At 40.4% G+C, this 18,458-nt stretch overlaps 1 protein-coding gene and 1 pseudogene across 1 annotated transcript in view; both read right to left on the reverse strand.

The window, feature by feature from the left end:
* CRKL (CRK like proto-oncogene, adaptor protein) overlaps positions 1-6,798 on the reverse strand; it is a 28,395-nt gene extending 21,597 nt beyond the window's left edge. The window contains exon 1 of the mRNA XM_037497926.2: positions 5,965-6,798. Within this exon, the coding sequence (XP_037353823.1) occupies positions 5,965-6,275 (311 nt within the window). The 5' untranslated portion in view covers positions 6,276-6,798. The remainder of the gene's footprint in view (positions 1-5,964) is intronic.
* Positions 6,799-16,209: 9,411 nt separating this feature from the next.
* Positions 16,210-18,183, reverse strand: LOC119234678 (RNA-binding motif protein, X chromosome-like; annotated as a pseudogene).
* Positions 18,184-18,458: the final 275 nt, after the last annotated feature.

Below are 18,458 nucleotides of genomic sequence, written 5' to 3' on the forward strand. Positions count from 1 at the left end.
CACTTTATGGCAGAGTAATGTTTCATTTTGTGAGCATGATACAATGAGGCATCCCTGTGTTTCTGGGTATTTACTGGGTATTTAAAGTTTCTGGGTATTTAAAGTTTTCATTTACTCCCTACTTAATCATCACTGTCACAAACTAAAATTTTGAGTATATATTTTATTTGTTTGTTAAGCCCAGTTCCCAGATTAAAGAACATGAACATTTTCATGACCTTTGATATATACTGCCACATTACTTCCCAAAAAGACATTAACGATGTGGTAAAACATTTATCTTTTTTAATGTAAATGATTAGCTTCACAGTAGTCAGAATACTACAGTGATTAGGAACTTGCTGTAAAACCTTGAAGACCTTATTACATATTAACAAGCCCTTAACTAAGGAGCAAAGTACTTATAATCAGTAAATCTCAAAAAGAGACAGCAGTAGAAGCAGCAACAGTAATGAGTTGACACTTAATACCTACCCAGGTATTGTTTGCACTCTTTGTAGACATTAAATCATTGATACCCCAGAGCAATTCTGTGAGGTAGGTTATTATCCCCATTTTACAGATCAGCTCACTCATAACCCCTAAGCTAGTAGCCTCAGGGATAAATCTTACCTCTTCCAGGTGCATGAGAATGAATGTCATGTGTATGAAACATTCACATTAGCTTCCCACTCCCCCCCCCCCCCCCCCGTTAAAGTACACCCTGTACCTAATTCAAAGTCCACAGATTCTGTGAAAACTTTAGAGTACTACAAATTTCTCAGATACTGTTCCATTTCAGAAGCCATCCATGGGTATTTTATTTGTACAGCTAAAAAAGAGCAGTTAGTTCTAAAACACAGGTCATGAGGACATTATTTTGGCTTTAGCAATTAATTCACTAAGAATTCATTTATCTAGGTAACCACTGGCCTTCCTCTGTGCTGAGAACTTGGAGGACAAACAATGAACTAAAACCAAATTTCTGCTCTCAAAAAGACTGCCAATTTAGTAGTGAGAGACTGGAAGGAAAACAAGAGCACAAAGTATAATTAATGTGTGTCACAACAGAAGTTGATATGGTCAAGGAACACTCAAGGAAGGAGTGACTTCTGCTAAAATCAGAATACAAACGAAGGTGATGAACCAAAAGCTTAAGTTAAAAGATTCTGTTAAAGATGGGACAATGAGAAGCAGAGCTAAGATCAAATGCATTGAGAATATAAAGTGGTGACTGACACCTCACATTTTGCTTCTGCATCAGAAAAACACTAAAATAGCTAGATATTTCTATAATGAGACTGCTTTAGCTCTTTACCACTCAGTGGCACTGAATACTGAGGACCTTCCACCCTTGGGCATTCACACAAATGGCCCTCCTATGCCTGTGGCTGCTACTCTACCTCTTCCAGTTTTTCCCCTGTTCATTAGGGGTGATTCCAACTAACCTTAAGACTCCAAAATCTATATAATATTTAGCCTCCGCTTTTCAATTACAAACCCATCACATTGCTAAATATCACTTTGCTTCTAGCAGGCATCTCAAAAATCGGTTCTTCTTGCTGGGGGAAGGGGGAAGAACCAACCCTTTACTCTGATCCCTTCTCTTCTATCTTCTCAAATAATGATACATTCAATCATTCCTGAAGGCCTATCTCTCCTCTCACTTCTACATACAATTGCCCAGTGAAGTGTCGATTACTTTATATTCCCAGTAATGTTGATCAACATAGAATGTGGCACCATGAAAAAACCTTTGTGTTTCTTCTTACCAGAAATTCGAAGCATCTAAATCTTACTCAGGTGAGATACAAGAACACTGTCATTATGCTGGGAATGAAAGCTTGCCCAGTTAAGAGTTGTATTACCACAACACATAAAGCCCTGGTATCATCTGATTTGTTTAAAAGTCAAATCCTTCTCCCTTACTCCTAATTTTAGAACTCCACAAGAGGGAATGTGGGGGAAGGCAACGACTGTGTTGCCTATGGTATCCTTCAGTCCATGGGTTCTGCTTTACATGTGTAACAATCCTCTTTTGAGCACTCAGTTCAGCATCCTTTCTTGGGTCTCCCACAGCTATTTTACCATATTAGGCAGCTTGGATGTGGTCTTTTTAAAAAATCTCAGAGACCAGTAACTCCCTCATGAGCATGACAGGGAATGTCCAATTCTATGTTGGTGCCACATTACCAGCTATATGTTATGTGCAGTGTCTGTTGAGTACAAATAAGATTTTTTCTAAAGATCAACCTACCTCACTTTAAAATTTTTACTTTTCATGATTTTTCCCCTAGCCTTCAAATAATCTAGAAGTGGAAAATTTTATAAGCAAAGCAAACAATGCAAAACACATCTTCAAATTTCTAAAATGTATTTCATATCTGAACAATCCACTTGAAACTTTCTAAAATGTTGTTATACTAGAAACACATTTATATAAACATTCCACCTACTTAAATTCTAACTGTAATTTAATAAACAGCCTCTTGAAAATGTTTATGCTTTAATAAAATGCAGGTGAAAACCACCACCAGATTTTTGTTTATCAAACAATTTTTAATATAGAAATCACACTCATGTGCAGAAAGAGAATCTTTTACGATTACTAAAAAGCCACGCAGGAAATATCTTTCAGGGGGTTAAATTTAAAATCCACAATAGGAATACCATAAATAAAAAAACAGTAAGATAAACCTAGAGTATACAAAGTTATTTGAAATACCAAGCCATCTTTGTTTCTTCCTTTCTATTCCCCCATCTGTCTCCTTACCAGCAACATCAATTTTATTTCCAAAAAAGATGTCTAAGCCATAGCTTACTATATCAGTCTATATGATGTCTAGTATGACCCAGGTATATCATCAGTCACCATCATTTTGCACCATATTATAGTAACATCCCCCGTTAACTCTCCTGCTTCAAATGCCTTCCATGGCACCCATTGTACTTTATACAAAACACAGTTTCCTTACTTTGGCCATTGTATCTCCAAACTCTTATGTGACCCTTTTTTTCTTCAAGAGCCACAAAGGTCCTGGCCAACTTTCTCAGGACCTCTGTGGAAGCCCTTCCCAAGGGCTGGAAGGCCCTTTCCTTCCACTTAACTCAAGTCTTTACAATGCTTCTTCTCTATCCTCAGTTTCACGCTTTCTCTCAGTATACTATTCCAGGTAGGTCCCCTGTTACATTCCTTCAGCCTAGGTTTTTTTTCCATCACAGCTCTTTTTTATCTTTTATATTTTTAGCATCTATTTATCTTACGAGTATTTTTCTACTTTTCAGTCTGTCTAAAGTATAATACGTAAGTTTCATGAAGAAACTATGTCTGTAACCCATCTTTCCTAGTATCTATCACTGCAATATAATTATCTTATAAATATTTGAATAAAAATATAAAATTAAAGGTTAAGGAACATTCCAATAAAAAAGATCAGACTAGAACAAAGTCCTTAAACTCTGTGTAAGTCACTATAGTGATGACCTCTAGCTAAGCAAAACAAACAAAAAAGAACTATTAGCCAAAGGGCATGAAATCCTAGCTTTAAGAGGTCAATTTTGAGGCCTAAGGAGCTAAACCACTTATACTAGTTTTGCACTGGTCAAGGTTTTACTAAGTTCTACCTATGCTAATAACATCTAACAACATATCGGGCCTCCCTGGTGGCGCAGCGGTTGAGCGCTGGGTTGTGAAGCTGCCCGCAGCCTCTGCAGCACTGGTTCGATCCCCGGCTGCTCCCCGGCCACCAGAGGAGGGTCCCACATGGCACGCATACCTCTTCTGCGCCCGCTGCTCCCCTCAGCAGTGTACTTCGGTCCTTCTGCCTGCTCTGCTCCCCGCTCTGGCTCTAGTGAATTCTCTCACCCTCCCGCGCTTCTGACTGTACCCAGTGCTTGTATAAATAAATAAATAAATCTTAAAAAAAAAAAAAAAAAAAAAGAAAAGAAAAGAAAGAAAGAAACTTCTACACTAAAAAAAAAAAAAATCTAACATATCAAACCAAATCTGTGAATTTCAGGCTTGAGAGAGGCAATCCAAATATTCAGTATAACTAGATCCAAGATACCAAGAAAAATTAAAAACTAAGTTATAGCTACATACCTCGGGCAGAGGGCATAGAGAAGGAAACAATTAAAGTTGAATATGAGGGGGAAGTTCACTGGAGAGGGCCTATTATTTGATGGTATTGAAGCAACAGGCAAAATTTCAATTGGTGAGAAACGGGTGGGGCTAGGTGATTTAGTGAAGGGCCAACAGCCTAAGCAAAGGTACAAAAGTTGAGTAGGTGTGTTGGGGCAGCTACCAGGAAGTGAGCAAGCAGCCCTGTGGGCTGCACTAAAGGAGAAATAAGAACAGAAAAGGACAAGCATCAAGGACAGTTTCATTTGGTGTCTGAGAAGACACCTATACCAAAAATTTGGAGTTGTTTTGCACGCAGTGGGAAATCTCAGCATAATATTCCTTTTCCCCTCTCCAAAAAGGGTAATATTAAGCTCTTAACTGACACTTTTGAAATAACTATTTATAATACCTGTCACTTCAAGTAGCATAATGCTTTGCACATCACATGGCTTAATGCCTGAAATTAATGAAAATTCACCTATGCTATTAAGGAATTTACTTAAACATATTAAAAAACCTCATTGCAGTGGGTCCTAACATAAAAAATCTCATGGCAGCGGGTCTCTCCAACTTCTTAAATTGTAATTATATTATGCTGGAAGTTGCCTCCAATTACCAGCTTCTTTGGGGATCTGGAGGTTTCACCAATCAGATTCTTGGTATCTAGGTCTTTGTTTTCCGGTATTTGATTTATTGTCACTTTCTCCCAGCTTTTAAAGTTCATTTAGTTCAGAAGTTAACCTTACTCTGCCATGTTTCTTCTCTATTACACAGAAGCATTTAGGCATCTACTAGGTCCTCCTTAATTAATTTCAATAGCTCTTAATGTTTAAAGCTCATAATCTTTTAGCAAATAATAGAAACAGCTCATCCTGAAAAATTTGTATTAGCACCCTGTCCTTCTAAAGTAGACATTTCAAGAAAAAGTGGGCAGTAAAATACCTTTTATTTTTTAAAATTCTACACAATTTCTTCATCGCATAAGTAGTATAATTTAAATAAATCTCTAGTAAAATAGTGATTAAGGAAAATCAAATAAAACATTTTACTTGAAGAAGAGGAGACTTAATGTTCAGTGTCACTTTGGGTTCTTAACTTGAAAATAGATCTTAAACTAGAATAGGAATAAAATGTGTCATTCAAAATTTCCTTTAGTAACATTCTAGTCTTCTTCCTTGTAATTTAACCAAATGGATTTCCAGCCTATTCATGGTGGAACCTGGAGGAAAACTACAATATAAAATTGCAAACAAAACGCTAACGAACCACTTTTAAAAAAAGAAAACATCTGGTTCATTTCAAACCAGGCACCAGGGTAATCAATATATAGTTTTGACATTTGAGTTAAAGGCTTTTGTTTCTAAACGTTAGAACGTTTTCATTTGTCCATTGTCTCGAAGGTTGCAGACTAGGAGTTCTTAAACCTGTAATTCAGAGATATGCAGGGAGCCCAGAACCTTGAATGTTGTGCAAACTTGTATGTCTCTGCATTTTCAGGGGAAGGAGAACCAAAAAAATAAAAAGGTTTAAAAAAAAAAAAAAACAACCAAAACCCTGCTTCAGTGAGGAAATCAAATGGAGAACGTGACGAAAGGCAAAAAGCGTACACTTTAATGAAAAGCTTCCCCACATTCACAGTGACCCATATCCGACACTAGTCTTCCGTTCGGAATGCCTTCTGAAAAATAATTTGGTTCAGAATAGAGGGAAATGGGTTCAACAACCCCCTCCTTCACCCTCCTCCCCCCGCCCCGGTCTGACTCTGTCCCCGATTTTATCCAAGCGAACCAGCCCGGCCATTCTCGACCCTCCTGCGAATTCAAGGAGGGATGCGCGCCGCAGAAGAGCGGGCGCTCACCTACCTGGGCGCGGGCTCGATTAGGGTGGTGGTGTCCAGGTAATGGATCTTGTAGAACTCCAGCAAAGCCGGTAAGTGCTCAAACTCCTGGTCCCCGATCTTAAAACGGCGATTGGGCAGCGAGTTGATGATATAGTGGGAGACTCGCGAGTTCTCGGACACCGACAGCACGTAGTCCCCGGGGCAGGTGGAGGAGTCGCGGACTAGGAACATGCCGTGGCGCTGGCCCTGAAGCCGGGTCTGCGCCTCCTGGCGAGACACCGGTCCCATGTACCAGGCCGAGCGGTCTGAGGAGTCGAACCTGGCGGAGGACATGATGCTGGGCCGGGGCTCTGTGGCGGGCCGGGGCAGCAGCTGCTCTCGCCTGCTATGGACTCCTTTGCCCAATAAACGGCTCTAGGGCCAAAGAAGGGCCTCTCGGAACACCTCGAGACGCGCTTAGAGGGCCGAGCCAGCACCTTCCTCTCGGTTCCGGGATCGCAGCATCCTCCGCCGCCGCCCGCTTGCGCCGGGGCCGCCTCACGGAGGGAACCCGCCCGGAGGGTGCGGGCAGAGCCCGAGGTCAGGGCGGGCGAAGCCGAGCCGCAGTGGAGGCCGGCCAGGGGTTCACGGGCTGCCCTGAGTACCAGGGAGGGTACCTCTAGGGACTCCTAGTCTGGAGCGCGTCCCCCACGGCTCTGCAGCGAATCCTGCTGCCCCGCCAAGCACCAGAATCCAAAGAGCGTCGCGTCTCCGGTGCGGTTTTATCTAACCCGTTCCCAAGAGCCACAGCAACAAAATGGCGGACGCGGGAGAAGCACCCAGCCACCTCCCCCTCCGCTCAGAGCACTCAGACTGCGCACGCGCGGACCACCGTACACGCCCCCCCCACCCCAGCCGCCGTCCGGGCCGTCCTTGGGACGTCGCGCGGTGCAGCCAATCAGGAGCGCGATCGTGACGGTCGGGGCGTGCGCCACTCTGGCCTGCTCCCGCCTTCGGGGAGTAGGCGGAGTAGGCGGGCTGTGGCGGCGGCGGACACGCCCTGCCGGGGCGGAGGTGTCCCGCCGGGGGCGCTGCAGCTGTCTAGTCTACCCGCGCTGGCAGGGAAACAGCTGGAGCCGAGAGGGAGCGCCTTTTTGAAAACCTGCTGTAGGAACAAAGCATAACGTGCGGGCCAAATCTCCGGTCAGGGAGGCGTGGCACTGTGGTCACCTGGCCAGCCTGGGGGCCCGAGGAGGCCGCTTTGAAGGAGATCCACTGGCGGACAGAGCCGGATGGGCCCATGTGGCTCTCAAAGGAGATGACTAGATAGGGTCGAGGTGGATAAGCTAAGTGACCCAAGGGGCCGGGCGACCTGTCAGGCAAGAATGGGGGGATGACGTTGAAGTGGCAGGATTAGGTAGCCTAGGGTATCTATTGATAAAACCTGGTCGTCTGTAGGCTGTGAATTGATGCAAGTAAAATGCAAATACTTCTCGGGCGTGGTCTGAGGGCCTGTCTGCTGCTCCATATTCACCTTGCTTCTGCGGAGTTAATCTAGGTCCTCCCATTCCCCCTTGTTTATCCATTTCCAGCTTTGACCTCCTAGTCTGCCCCAATCACTAACCTCTTCTCCCCCAACTAGAATGTAAAATTTAAGAGGTGGTGGTAGGGGAAGATCTTGTCTATCTTGTTCATTTCTGGGTCTAGTGCAATGTCTCATCCCAAGTTAGTGCTCAAATATTTGTTGAATTAATGACCACCAGGCTACTAAGGCTTGATTATTGGTGGCACCAACCCTGGAACTGGACAGACAAGAAAGCATGTCCAAAAAGGGAGACATGGGGGCAGCACAAAACCATACTTAGATTCCACTGTCAACAGAATTTCATTTTGGTTGTTTTGCACTCATCCAGGTTGAATATATCTTAAATTTTAAGGCGATGGTCAGTAATATCCATGCTAGGGTGAGCTAAAGGGAAATGCCATGGTCTAGTGCCTTTTGTTACTCAACATAAGCAGGTTTTCATCTTCCCCAAAGATGTTACATTAGTTGCAAGTACAAGTTGAATAGCACATAATTTGAAGCTGATTGCTTGGGCTGGAAACCTGGCTGAGTGGAATGACTAATTGGGTGACCTTGGGCCAGTTTCTTAATTATCAAATGCCTCATATATTAAACAAGCGAATATAGGTAAAATGTTTAGATTACTGCCTGACAGTATCATCATATAAGAGTTTTTCTTTATCATCATTCAATCTTTTCCTGGGTTTTCTATCTCCAGAACCTAAAACCATGCAGATCTCTCAACTAGTGAATAAAGTTGGGGAGGAAATAGTTACTTTTCACTGCCAGATTTTACCACTTCATTATCACTCTAGCCTTTTTCGTCTGTCCTCCATCCTTTGACTGAAGCTGGCCTTTGGAGAACATCAGTGATTTCCAAAGACCCTATCATTTTCCTTGATCTATTGGGCCCTATGTGTTTTTATTGAAAAATATTTTTTGGAACAACTTTTTTTTAACTCCTAGCACTCTAACATACTTTCTTCCACTTCTGTGTATACTTCTTCAATTTCTTTCTATAGCACTTTTGTCTTCAAACTTTAAGCGTAGAAGCTCAGTCTTTAACCTCACTACATTTTCTCCTTCGGTTGGCTGGTCATTATAAAGGCATTAGGGGGTCACCTCTCTGTTGATGACTCTAAAACCTATATATTCTAAAAGTGGAACAAAAACTAGCCACACCTTATAATTACTGTGCAAACACATGGTGGAAGCCTAAATTAATTCTTATCACATTCTATTATAATTATAAGTATCTCTCCCTTCCTAATCTGAGCATCCTCGAACCAACCTGTAGTATTATTTTTGTATTCCCAGTGTCCTAGCGCAGTGCCCAGCATATAATATATATTTAGTAAATGATTTTGAACGTAGGTGGATAAAGATGGAAAGAAACCAAAGAAAAGCGAAAATTTATTTTAGGGAAGGTAAGGAGATTGTGTAATTGTTTTTTATTATAAGCATAATAAATGTATTTAAAATAGATATTTGAACCGAAAAATTTCAGCCCTATATTGCCTTTGTTTAATCTTCCATTTGGATTAAACTTTGCTTTTGAGTTTCCTTTTCTCTTTCAATAGCATCATTGTTTTCCTAATTCACAAACTCAAATCTGAGTCATCTTTTACTGAATTGAAGAACTCAATAGTAATATTAATTTATGTAGTACATCCCCAATTCAAAAAATTTCAATTCATAAAACTTCACACAATTGTTTTACATAATTCAACCCAAATCCCATGAAGTACACATTTGTAATTAATCCAGTATAGAGAAGCTGAGAGACTTACTTATGTTTTACATAATTTGCAAGAGTCAGAGCTGTCACTCTTAAACCAGTTCTTTCACTTTTTTCCCCAGCAAAGTCCCTTATACCCCTTTGACCCTTTCTCCCCCAGTCCTCCCTCAGCCTTAGAAGCCTTGTTTTGTTACTGTTTTCTAGTTTTAATAAGTATTTTGCTTTGTCAAATTGTCTTCTATGTAAACACCCAGTATTTGTTTTTGTCTGCTTTGATTTGCTTTACTACACATAATTCCTTCAGTTTTCCTGTAAATTTCAGCATTTCATCTTTCCTTCTGGCTGTATAGTATCCCATGGTGTGGTTATACCAAACCTCTGATCAGTGGACACTTGGGTTGCTTCCGTATCCTATTATAAATAATGCTACAGTAAACATTATATAGAATATAATTTTGGCATTGATGGTTTCATATTCTTCATACAGATGCAGATGGAGTGGGATGGCTGAATCATATGGTATTTCCGTTTTAGTTTTTTAAGGTAAAGCTGATCACTTTTCAAAATGGCTGCACTAGTTTACATTCCCGCCAATATAATAGGGTTTCACTTTTTCTGAATACTCTCCAGCACTTGTTGCTGGGGGTCCTTTTAATAAGTGCCATGCTCACTAGTGTGAGTGATAATGCACTGTGGTTTTGACCTGCATCTCAATTATTAAAAGTTATCATGAACTTTTTTTCCACGTGTCTATTTGGCTTTCTAGATATCCTCTTTGGTGAATTGTCTGTTCAGATCTGCTGCCCATTAATTAATTGGGCTTTTTTTTAAAAAAAGATTTATTTATTTATTTATTTATTTATGCATACAAGAGCTGGGGCATAGGCCAGAGATGTGGGGTCGGTGGCGGGGTGGGGGGGGTAGATGGGGGGGAATGAGAGGGTTCACCAGAGACGGAGTGGGAAAAAGAACAGGCAGATTGACTGAAATACACTGCTGAGGGGAGCAACGGCGAGATAGGAGAGGTCTGCTTTGCCATGTGGGTTGCTCCTTGGCCTGCAGGGGATCGAACTCGTGCTGCAGAGGCTGTGGACTACCTCATAGCATGGTGCTTAACCCCTTGCGCCACCAGGGAGGCCTAATAAATTGGGCTTTTAAAAATTGATAAATTGTACAATATTTTAGTATATTTTGTATATTAACCCCTTATCTGATGTGTGGAATATGTTTTCCCATTCAGTAGGATGTTTTTTTAGTCTACTTATATTTTCCTTTGCTGTATGAAAGCTTTTAAATTTGAGGTAATCCCAATTCTTTATTTTTGCTTTTATTTCCCTTGCCATAGGAGTCATCTCCAAAAACATCTTCATTATGGATGTCATGATCATATCACCAGTGTTTTCTTCTATGTATTCTATTGTTGAAAGTCTTATATCTGAGTCTTCAATCTATTTAGAATTTGCTTTTGTGCATGGCGTCACAGTACATGTGACTGTTGAGTTTCCCAGTACTGCTTGTTAATGAGGCTCTCCTTCCCCCACTGTATGTTCATGAATCTGTTAGTGTGTGATGGGGTACCCAGGGACCCCAAACTATTTAGGGGTACATGCTTTAAAAGGGGTCCTGCCATCCATATGCACAAGGACAAAGGAAGCAGACTCTTCATGTGATATATATTTTTTTGGTTTTATAGATTTTTTTCAAAGGGAAAAAACACTTAGACAATTTAAATACAAGTCAAAACAGAATTACTCTGTCAAAGTCAGCGATGATGCCAAATGTGTTCTCACTTGCAGACACTTGCCAGCATCTTCTGAATCTTCTCTCAGTGGAGAAAGGGGGTCTGCTATCTTATTCATATACATCCTTTTTATCTGCAATGTAATCTACTATTTCTTGTGGACACATTAACTTTTCTGTGTGCTGAGGGGCCGGGCGGTGGCCAGCATGGGGACACGAGGCAGTGGCGCGAAGGGCGCGGGTAGTCGTCAGACACAGGCTCAAAGGACACGAGCCACCATGGCTACACTGACCCAGGATCCATGTGATATATTTTTGATAGAATTAGTGTGCAGAGAAAGCAAATAGGAGAAAGGTTATTCCTGATATAACTGAAAATTATCCATCCTTTTGTGGGTAAATGCCCAAACAAAAGGCTTAGACTGGGGGCCTCCCTAGTGGCACAGGGTAAGGACAGAGCTATCACGCTATCTCCAGCCACTGCAGCTCGAGTTCGATCCCCAGCCTGCCAGGGAGCAACCCACATGGGGCAGCAGACCTCTCCTGCCTTGCCCACTGCTCCCCTCAGCAGTGTACTTCTGTCGATCTGCCTGTTCTATTCCCTGCTCTGCCTCTGGTGAGTTCTCTCACCCCCTACACTGCTGGCCTGTACCCCAGCTCTTGTATGCATAAAAAAAAAAAAAAAAATCTTTTTTTTTTTTTAAAGGCTTAGCCTGAAACCTAAAAGTCTGCCGCAAGCCTAAGGTGCATTCTGGGAGGGAACCATAAGAAAGGTGTTAAGCAGGTCCCAGACGGGCCTCTCCTGGGGGCTCAGCGGTTGAGCGCTGGCCTGCGAAGCTTCACACAGCCTCAGGAAGCACAGGTTCGATCCCCAGCCTCCGCGGGAGGGTCCCACATGGCACGCAGACCTCTCCTGCCGCCTGCTGCTCCCCTCAGCATGTACTTTGTCACTCTGCCTGTTTTGCTCTCTGCTCTCCGCTTTGGCTTTGGTGAATTCTCTCACCTTCCCGCGCTTCTGACTGTATCCAGTGCTTGTATGAATAAATAAACAAATCTTTGAAAAATAAATAAATAAATAAATAAATAATTCTTGGAAAAAAAAAAAAAAAAAAAAAAAAAAAAAGCAGGTCCCAGAGATCAGGGACAGAAGGAGAGAGAGAGAAAATGCAAAATATAGCACAAGATAACAGCTGCCAATATCTCTACCAAAGACCAGAAGCAGCCTCACCACATGTCTCTCATCCATGTATCTCTTCCAAGTGTCTCTTCCATGTGTCTCTAATGTCACTCCTCCACCTGTCTCCTCCAAGTCCCTACATGAAAGTCAAAGCCAGAGAACCAAGAAAGCAGATTCACCTGCCTTCCATGTTATACAGATCCTCCTAGCACTCAGCTCTGTCCCTAGTTTCCAGTAGCGCTCCTGTTCGGGAAGTCTGGTTCATGGCATACTAGCACTTATAGTGTAAGGTGCCTGCATGTAAGTGGGGGCAAGGAAAACGGCATCTCCCTTTCTGTATCAACTCCTTTATCATTAATTAAGTATTAATATATACATGGATTTATTTGTGGATTTATTTTGATTCTGTCCCATTTATCCTTGTGTCTATTTTTATTGCAAAACCATATTGTTTTAATTACTGTTGCTTTATAGAATGGTTTTAAGTCAGGAAACACAGTGCCTCCATTTCTACTCTTAGGATTACTTTTGCTATTTGAGGCATTTTATGATTCTGCATATATTTTAATATTTTTATTCAATTTCTTTGAAGTATATTGTTGGTAGTTTTATAGGAATTGCATTGAATTTATATAAAACTTTTGGTAGAATTGTCACTTTGACTATTTTCATTCTCCACATCCTTGTACATGGGATCTCCTTCCATTTTCTTATACCATGACCTATATCTTTTAATAACATATTTTAGTTTTCATTGTACAAGTCCCTAACCTCCTTGGTTAGGTTAGTTCCTAGATATTTGATTTTTTTAATCTGACCAGGATTTTATAGCAGCCATCATAAAAATGCTTCAGTGGGCAAATATGAAAATGCTTGAAAGAAATAGAAATCTTGGGACCTCCCTGGTGGCACAGGGGTTAAGCACCGCACTGTGAAGCAATCCATAGCCTCTGCAGCACGAGTTCGATTTCCTGGCTGGCCAGGGAGCTACCTACATAGCACGGCAGGCCTCTCCTGTCTCGCCCGCTGCTCCCCTCAGCAGTGTGTGTTTCAGTCAGTCTGCCTGTTCTGTCCCCGCTCTGTCTCTGGTGGATCCTCTCACCCCCCCTGCATCTCTGGCCTGTACCCCAGCTCTTATATGCATAAATAAATAAATTTTTAAAAAAATAAATACAAAACTCAGTACAGAAATACAAAGTCTCAGCAAAGAGATATTTTCAGTTAAAAAAAAGACATGAAAATCATAAATTTTAGAATTAGAAATACAACTGCAATATAAAAACCAATGGATGGGCTCTACAACTGAATGAATTAGACAGAGAAAGAACTGATCAACTTGAAACTAGAACAATGGAAATTATCCAACCTAAACAAAAGAGAGAAAATACACTGGAAGCAAAATTGAACATAACCCCAGGAAGATATATGATTCTTTTTGAAGCAATTGTTGAATGAAATTATTCTCTTTCTTTCTTTCACTTCTAGTTCACTGTATATAAAAATGAAACATTTTCGTGTATTGATTTTGTAACCTGCCAATTTGCTATACTCATTATTTCAAATAGCTTTTTGATGAAGTCTTTTGAGTATTTTATCCATAGTATCAGACCATAGTTTCACTTTTCTGGATTCCTTTTAGTTCATGTTGTTTTCTGATTGCTCTAGCTATAACTAAATTAAACAGAAGTGGATACAGTGGACTGCTTTGTCTTGATATTGATTTTTTTAAAAGATTTATTTATCTATGCATACAAGATCTGGGTGCAGGGGGTGAGACGATTCACCAGAGACAGAGTAGGGAGCAGAACAGGTGGATGTACTGAAACACACTGCTGAGGGGAGCAGTGCGCAACACAGGAGAGGTCGCTGCACCATGTGGGTTAGCTCCCTGGCTGGCTGGGGATTCAACTCGTGCTGCAGAAGCCACACATTGTTCCATAATGGTGTGCCTTAACCCCCTGCGCCACTGGGGAGGCCCCCTTGATATTGATTTTAAAGGGCAAATTTTCGCCATATTGACTGTAGGTTTGTGATAAATGGGCCTTATTAAGTTGAGATACATTCATTCTATTCCCATCTTGTTTATAGTTTTTATTATAAATGAATGCTGAATCTTATCAAATGCTTTCTGTGAATCTATTTCTAGTATAGGATTTTTATCTTTTGTTGATGTAATATTTTCCATTTATTGATTAATGTATATTAAACCATCCTTGCATCCCTGGGATGCACTTGATGTATATTCTTTGTAATTTATTGTTGAATTCAATTTGCTATTATTTTGTTGAAAATTTTCACATCAGGGGCCTCCCCGCTGGCGCAGCGGTTGAGCGCTGGGTTGCGGGGCTGCCCACAGCCTCTGTGTCGCCGGTTCAATCCCCAGCTGCTCCCCGGCCACTGGAGGAGGGTCCCACATGGTGTGCAGACCTCTCCTGCCGCCCGCTGCTCCCCTCAGCAGTGTACTTTGGTCCTTCTGCCTGCTCTGCTCCCCGCTCTGGCTCTGGTGAATGACTATACCCAGTGTTTGCATAAATAAATAAATAAATCTTTTAAAAAAAAAAAAAAGAAAATTTTCACATCAGGTTTCATCAGGAATATTGGTCTGTTTTTCTTTTCTTGTGCTGTCTTTATCTGCGTTTTGGTGTTAGAATAGTGTTGATATCATAATATATATTAGGGGGCTTACACTTTTCTTGCACTTTTAGAAATAATTCCAGTGAAAATGCCTAAGTTCTTTAAAAGTTGGATAGAATTCTCTTCTAAGGCCATCTGACCCTGAACTTTTGTTTTGGGGAGATTTTTGATTGTTTCAATTTCCATAATTGTAATTAATTTATCCAATTCTTCTGTTTCTTCCTGCTTTAATCCTGGTAAGCAATATTTTTCTAGCAATTGTCCCTTTCTTCAAGGCTATCAAATTTATCATGTATAGTTTACAGTAATTCTCTACGATGCTTTGTACTTCTTTGCCATCTGTGGTAATCTTATTGCTTCCATTTCTAATTCTATTTATTGTTTATTACCTTTTTTTTTTTTTTGGTTAACCTAGCTAGAGGTTTATGTATTTTGTTTATATTTTCAAATAACTGTTAGTTTCATTGATCTTTCATATGATCGTTCGTTTATCTCCACCCTTATTTTTTACAAATTCCTTCCTTCTACTGACTTTGAGTCTTATCTGTTCCTCTTCTACAAGTTGCTTCAGGTGTAATATTTGGAATTTTTTCTTGCTTCTTAATTTGGGCCTCTACTGCAGTCATCTTCCATCTTAATGCCACTTTGCTGTAATAATAACTTCGTATCCTTATTTTCATTTGTCTTGAGTAGTTTTTTATTTCTGCTGTAATTTCCTTTTAATTTAATGGCTACTAAAAAACATTGTTTAGTCTCCCTATATTTATAGTTTTCTTTTTTTGTGGGGCGGGGAATGGATGGTTGTCCAAACTTTTTATTTAATAATCTGTAGTTGCTTAACACACACTTAAATGGTCTTATTGGAGGAGAGGGAGAGAAGGAGGTTCTTGCAGGTTCTCAAGGAAATGTCAGAAAGGGAAATATGGCAAGAATTATCCATTTTGGGGGATGGTTACTGAGCATATAGCACTTTTCCCTTACATAAGTATTTCATCACAGGTTTTTCATAGTGAGAACTTTGAGATTTCAGTTTGAAGACATTTTAAAATCCTAAAAATAGCGTATTCCAACCACCCTCCAGTAGCTAGCTTGTTTGTATAGGAAGAAGGATTCATCTCTCCATTTTAGATGGCTGGATGTTTGTGGAAGTTCTTAGAATTGCTTGCCTTATTTACTAGTAAAAATCAGAAAGAAGCCTTCAGGACACTTTTACTTGGAAAATTACAACACTAGTACACAAGTCAAGTCTTAACACATTAAACATTTGTTTGTTGAAAGGAATGTCATAAGATCAAATAAAATTAAGCATGCTTTACTATTTTCCTCACAAGAACATGACAATTATGGAGGGGAACTTAACCAAAAATTTAAAAATGGTAACAAAATTTTTTCTTTTAGCAGTCCTTGGGTAATTTGACAGAATAGGTTCCACTTTAACAGGTATTTTGGTTCAAAGTTTTGTTTGTTTTTAGTATTTACTTCTTCCTCCCTCTCTATCAAATCTGCTTTCTCCATGGCTACCACCTCTTGGTGCTCCACGCCTTGAACTGCTGTCAGAATCTACCATAAAAGGGGGAAGCCCTCTGTCTTGTCTGCCAACCCAATCATAACCATTTGACTAGAGATTATTAAGGGTACTTGAGTAACTGTCTCAACTTCCACTATATCCATCATGTGAGCTGCTGTAATCATCATAGCCACTGCTCCCACCATAAGATGGTGGGGATGGGGGTGGTTCACCTGGGTGGGGCACTAGAGTGTTACCATAACTCTCATATGAATCTCTATAGGAACCTCCACTTGTATGATCTGAATAGTCATGATCACTTGATGGATAGATAGTCCTCACATGAACTAGAATGACCATAATCATGATAGGCATAATCTGTTGGTAGTGGTGCATAATCTCTTGTGTCATGATAACTTGGGTAATGTCTGCTTGAATAGCTGTCTTTAGTTGAATATTTTTCATTTCTTGGGGACAAATAAACATCTCTTCAAGAAGGCAGGTGTTCCTACCAGGTTTCCATAACTGTCTCTTCCACAGGACAGGAGCTCTTCCTCCCATTCCACTGCTGCTTCAAACTGGTGCTAAGAGGACAGATCTTTTGGGAAAAGGACCCTGACTTCAGAGTCCCCTTTTTACTGGAAATGGTGCCCTGGAAGAACTAATTAATATCCACCATCATCCATGTGCCCTCCATGTAAGGGAGGTTCCCTGGGTGCTCCACTTCCTCTTGGAGGGACTGTGCTTCTTGAAGATGGAGACGGTACACATCTCCCATTTTCAGATGATGGTTTAGTAGCTTATTCTCCCTTGATGGCTTTCCCATCTAGGGACTTTCCATTCATGTTTTTAGCATCCTTAGCATCTGCTGGGCTCTCAGAGGTGATAGAAGCAAATCCTCTTGATTTGTTGTTTTCATGATCTTTCATCAAGTCTACTTCCACTATTTGCCAAATACTGCTTTAAGGACTTCCTCTTTCTTTCTATATTGAGCCCACCAATGAGAAGCTTTCCTGGGCCATCTGCTTCAATGATTTCCCCCCATGAGTCATAAGGGCGAGAGGAGATGTCATGCTCCCACAGCTCATGGCAGGGGCATTTTCTAGCATCTCAGCAGGCAAGAGTGCTGCTTGGTGCCAGGGCAGAAAGGGGAAGCTTAAAGAGAATTGTCCTTTTTTGTTTGCTTGTTTATAGTTGATTTCCAGTTTTATGACATTGTGATCAAAAAGACTAATTGGTATGATGTCAATCTTTGTAGTTTTATTGACAATGATTTATGCCTTAACACATGGTCTGTTCTTGAAAATATTCCATGTGCACTTGAAAAGAATGTCTATACACTGGTTTTTGGGTGGAGTGTTCTATAGATACCTGCTAACTTATTTGTTCTAGCTCCTGAATTAAGGCATTGTTTCCTTATTTACTTTTCATCTTGTTGATCTGTCCATAATAGTAAGTGGAGCATTAAAATCACCTAATATTATGGTATTGCTGTCAATATCTCTATTTAATTCATTTAATAATTGATTCCTTTCTAGATTCCATTTGCTTATAGGATTAGCCTGTGCTTGTCTTTAGGGTAAGATGAATTTCCTGTAAACAGGAGAAAGTTTGACTTTAGTTTGTAATCCACTCAACCACTTTATACCTTTCAGTTCATGAATTCAAGTCTTTTACATTTAAGGTCATTATTGAAACATAAGTGTTTTTTGGCCATTTTTATTTTTCAGTTAGTCTTTTTCTTTTTTTGACTTTTTTTAAAGGTTCTATTTCCATTTTTTATGTGTTACTTCCATTGACTTTTTCTGAAGGTCCTGCTGAGATTGCTTTGATGGACTATATTTGTGTTTTGATTTCAAACTCATTTTGAAGGGCCACATTTATACTCTCCTCTTCCTCCATATTGTATAATTTAGGTGTATGTGTTCTACATTTTTGTTTTGTTGCTTTATATAGTCCCCTTAGTACTTCCTTCATGTCCAATTTAGTGTTGATATATTCTTTTAATTTTTGTTTTTCAGTGATGCTCCTTACCGTTCCTTCTATCTTGAATGATAATCCAGGATAAAGGATTCTAGGCTAGAAATCTTTTTTCTTTATTTTGCTCTCCTATCATTTACTTCTTGCTTTTAAGGTTTCTGCCATAGAGTTCACAGGCAGTCTAAAAGGAGTCCTGT

This window comes from Talpa occidentalis, unplaced genomic scaffold, assembly GCF_014898055.3.
Source record: "Talpa occidentalis isolate TD23 unplaced genomic scaffold, MPIMG_talOcc4v2.1 talOcc4.8, whole genome shotgun sequence".
In the NCBI taxonomy this organism is placed as follows: Eukaryota; Metazoa; Chordata; class Mammalia; order Eulipotyphla; family Talpidae; genus Talpa; species Talpa occidentalis.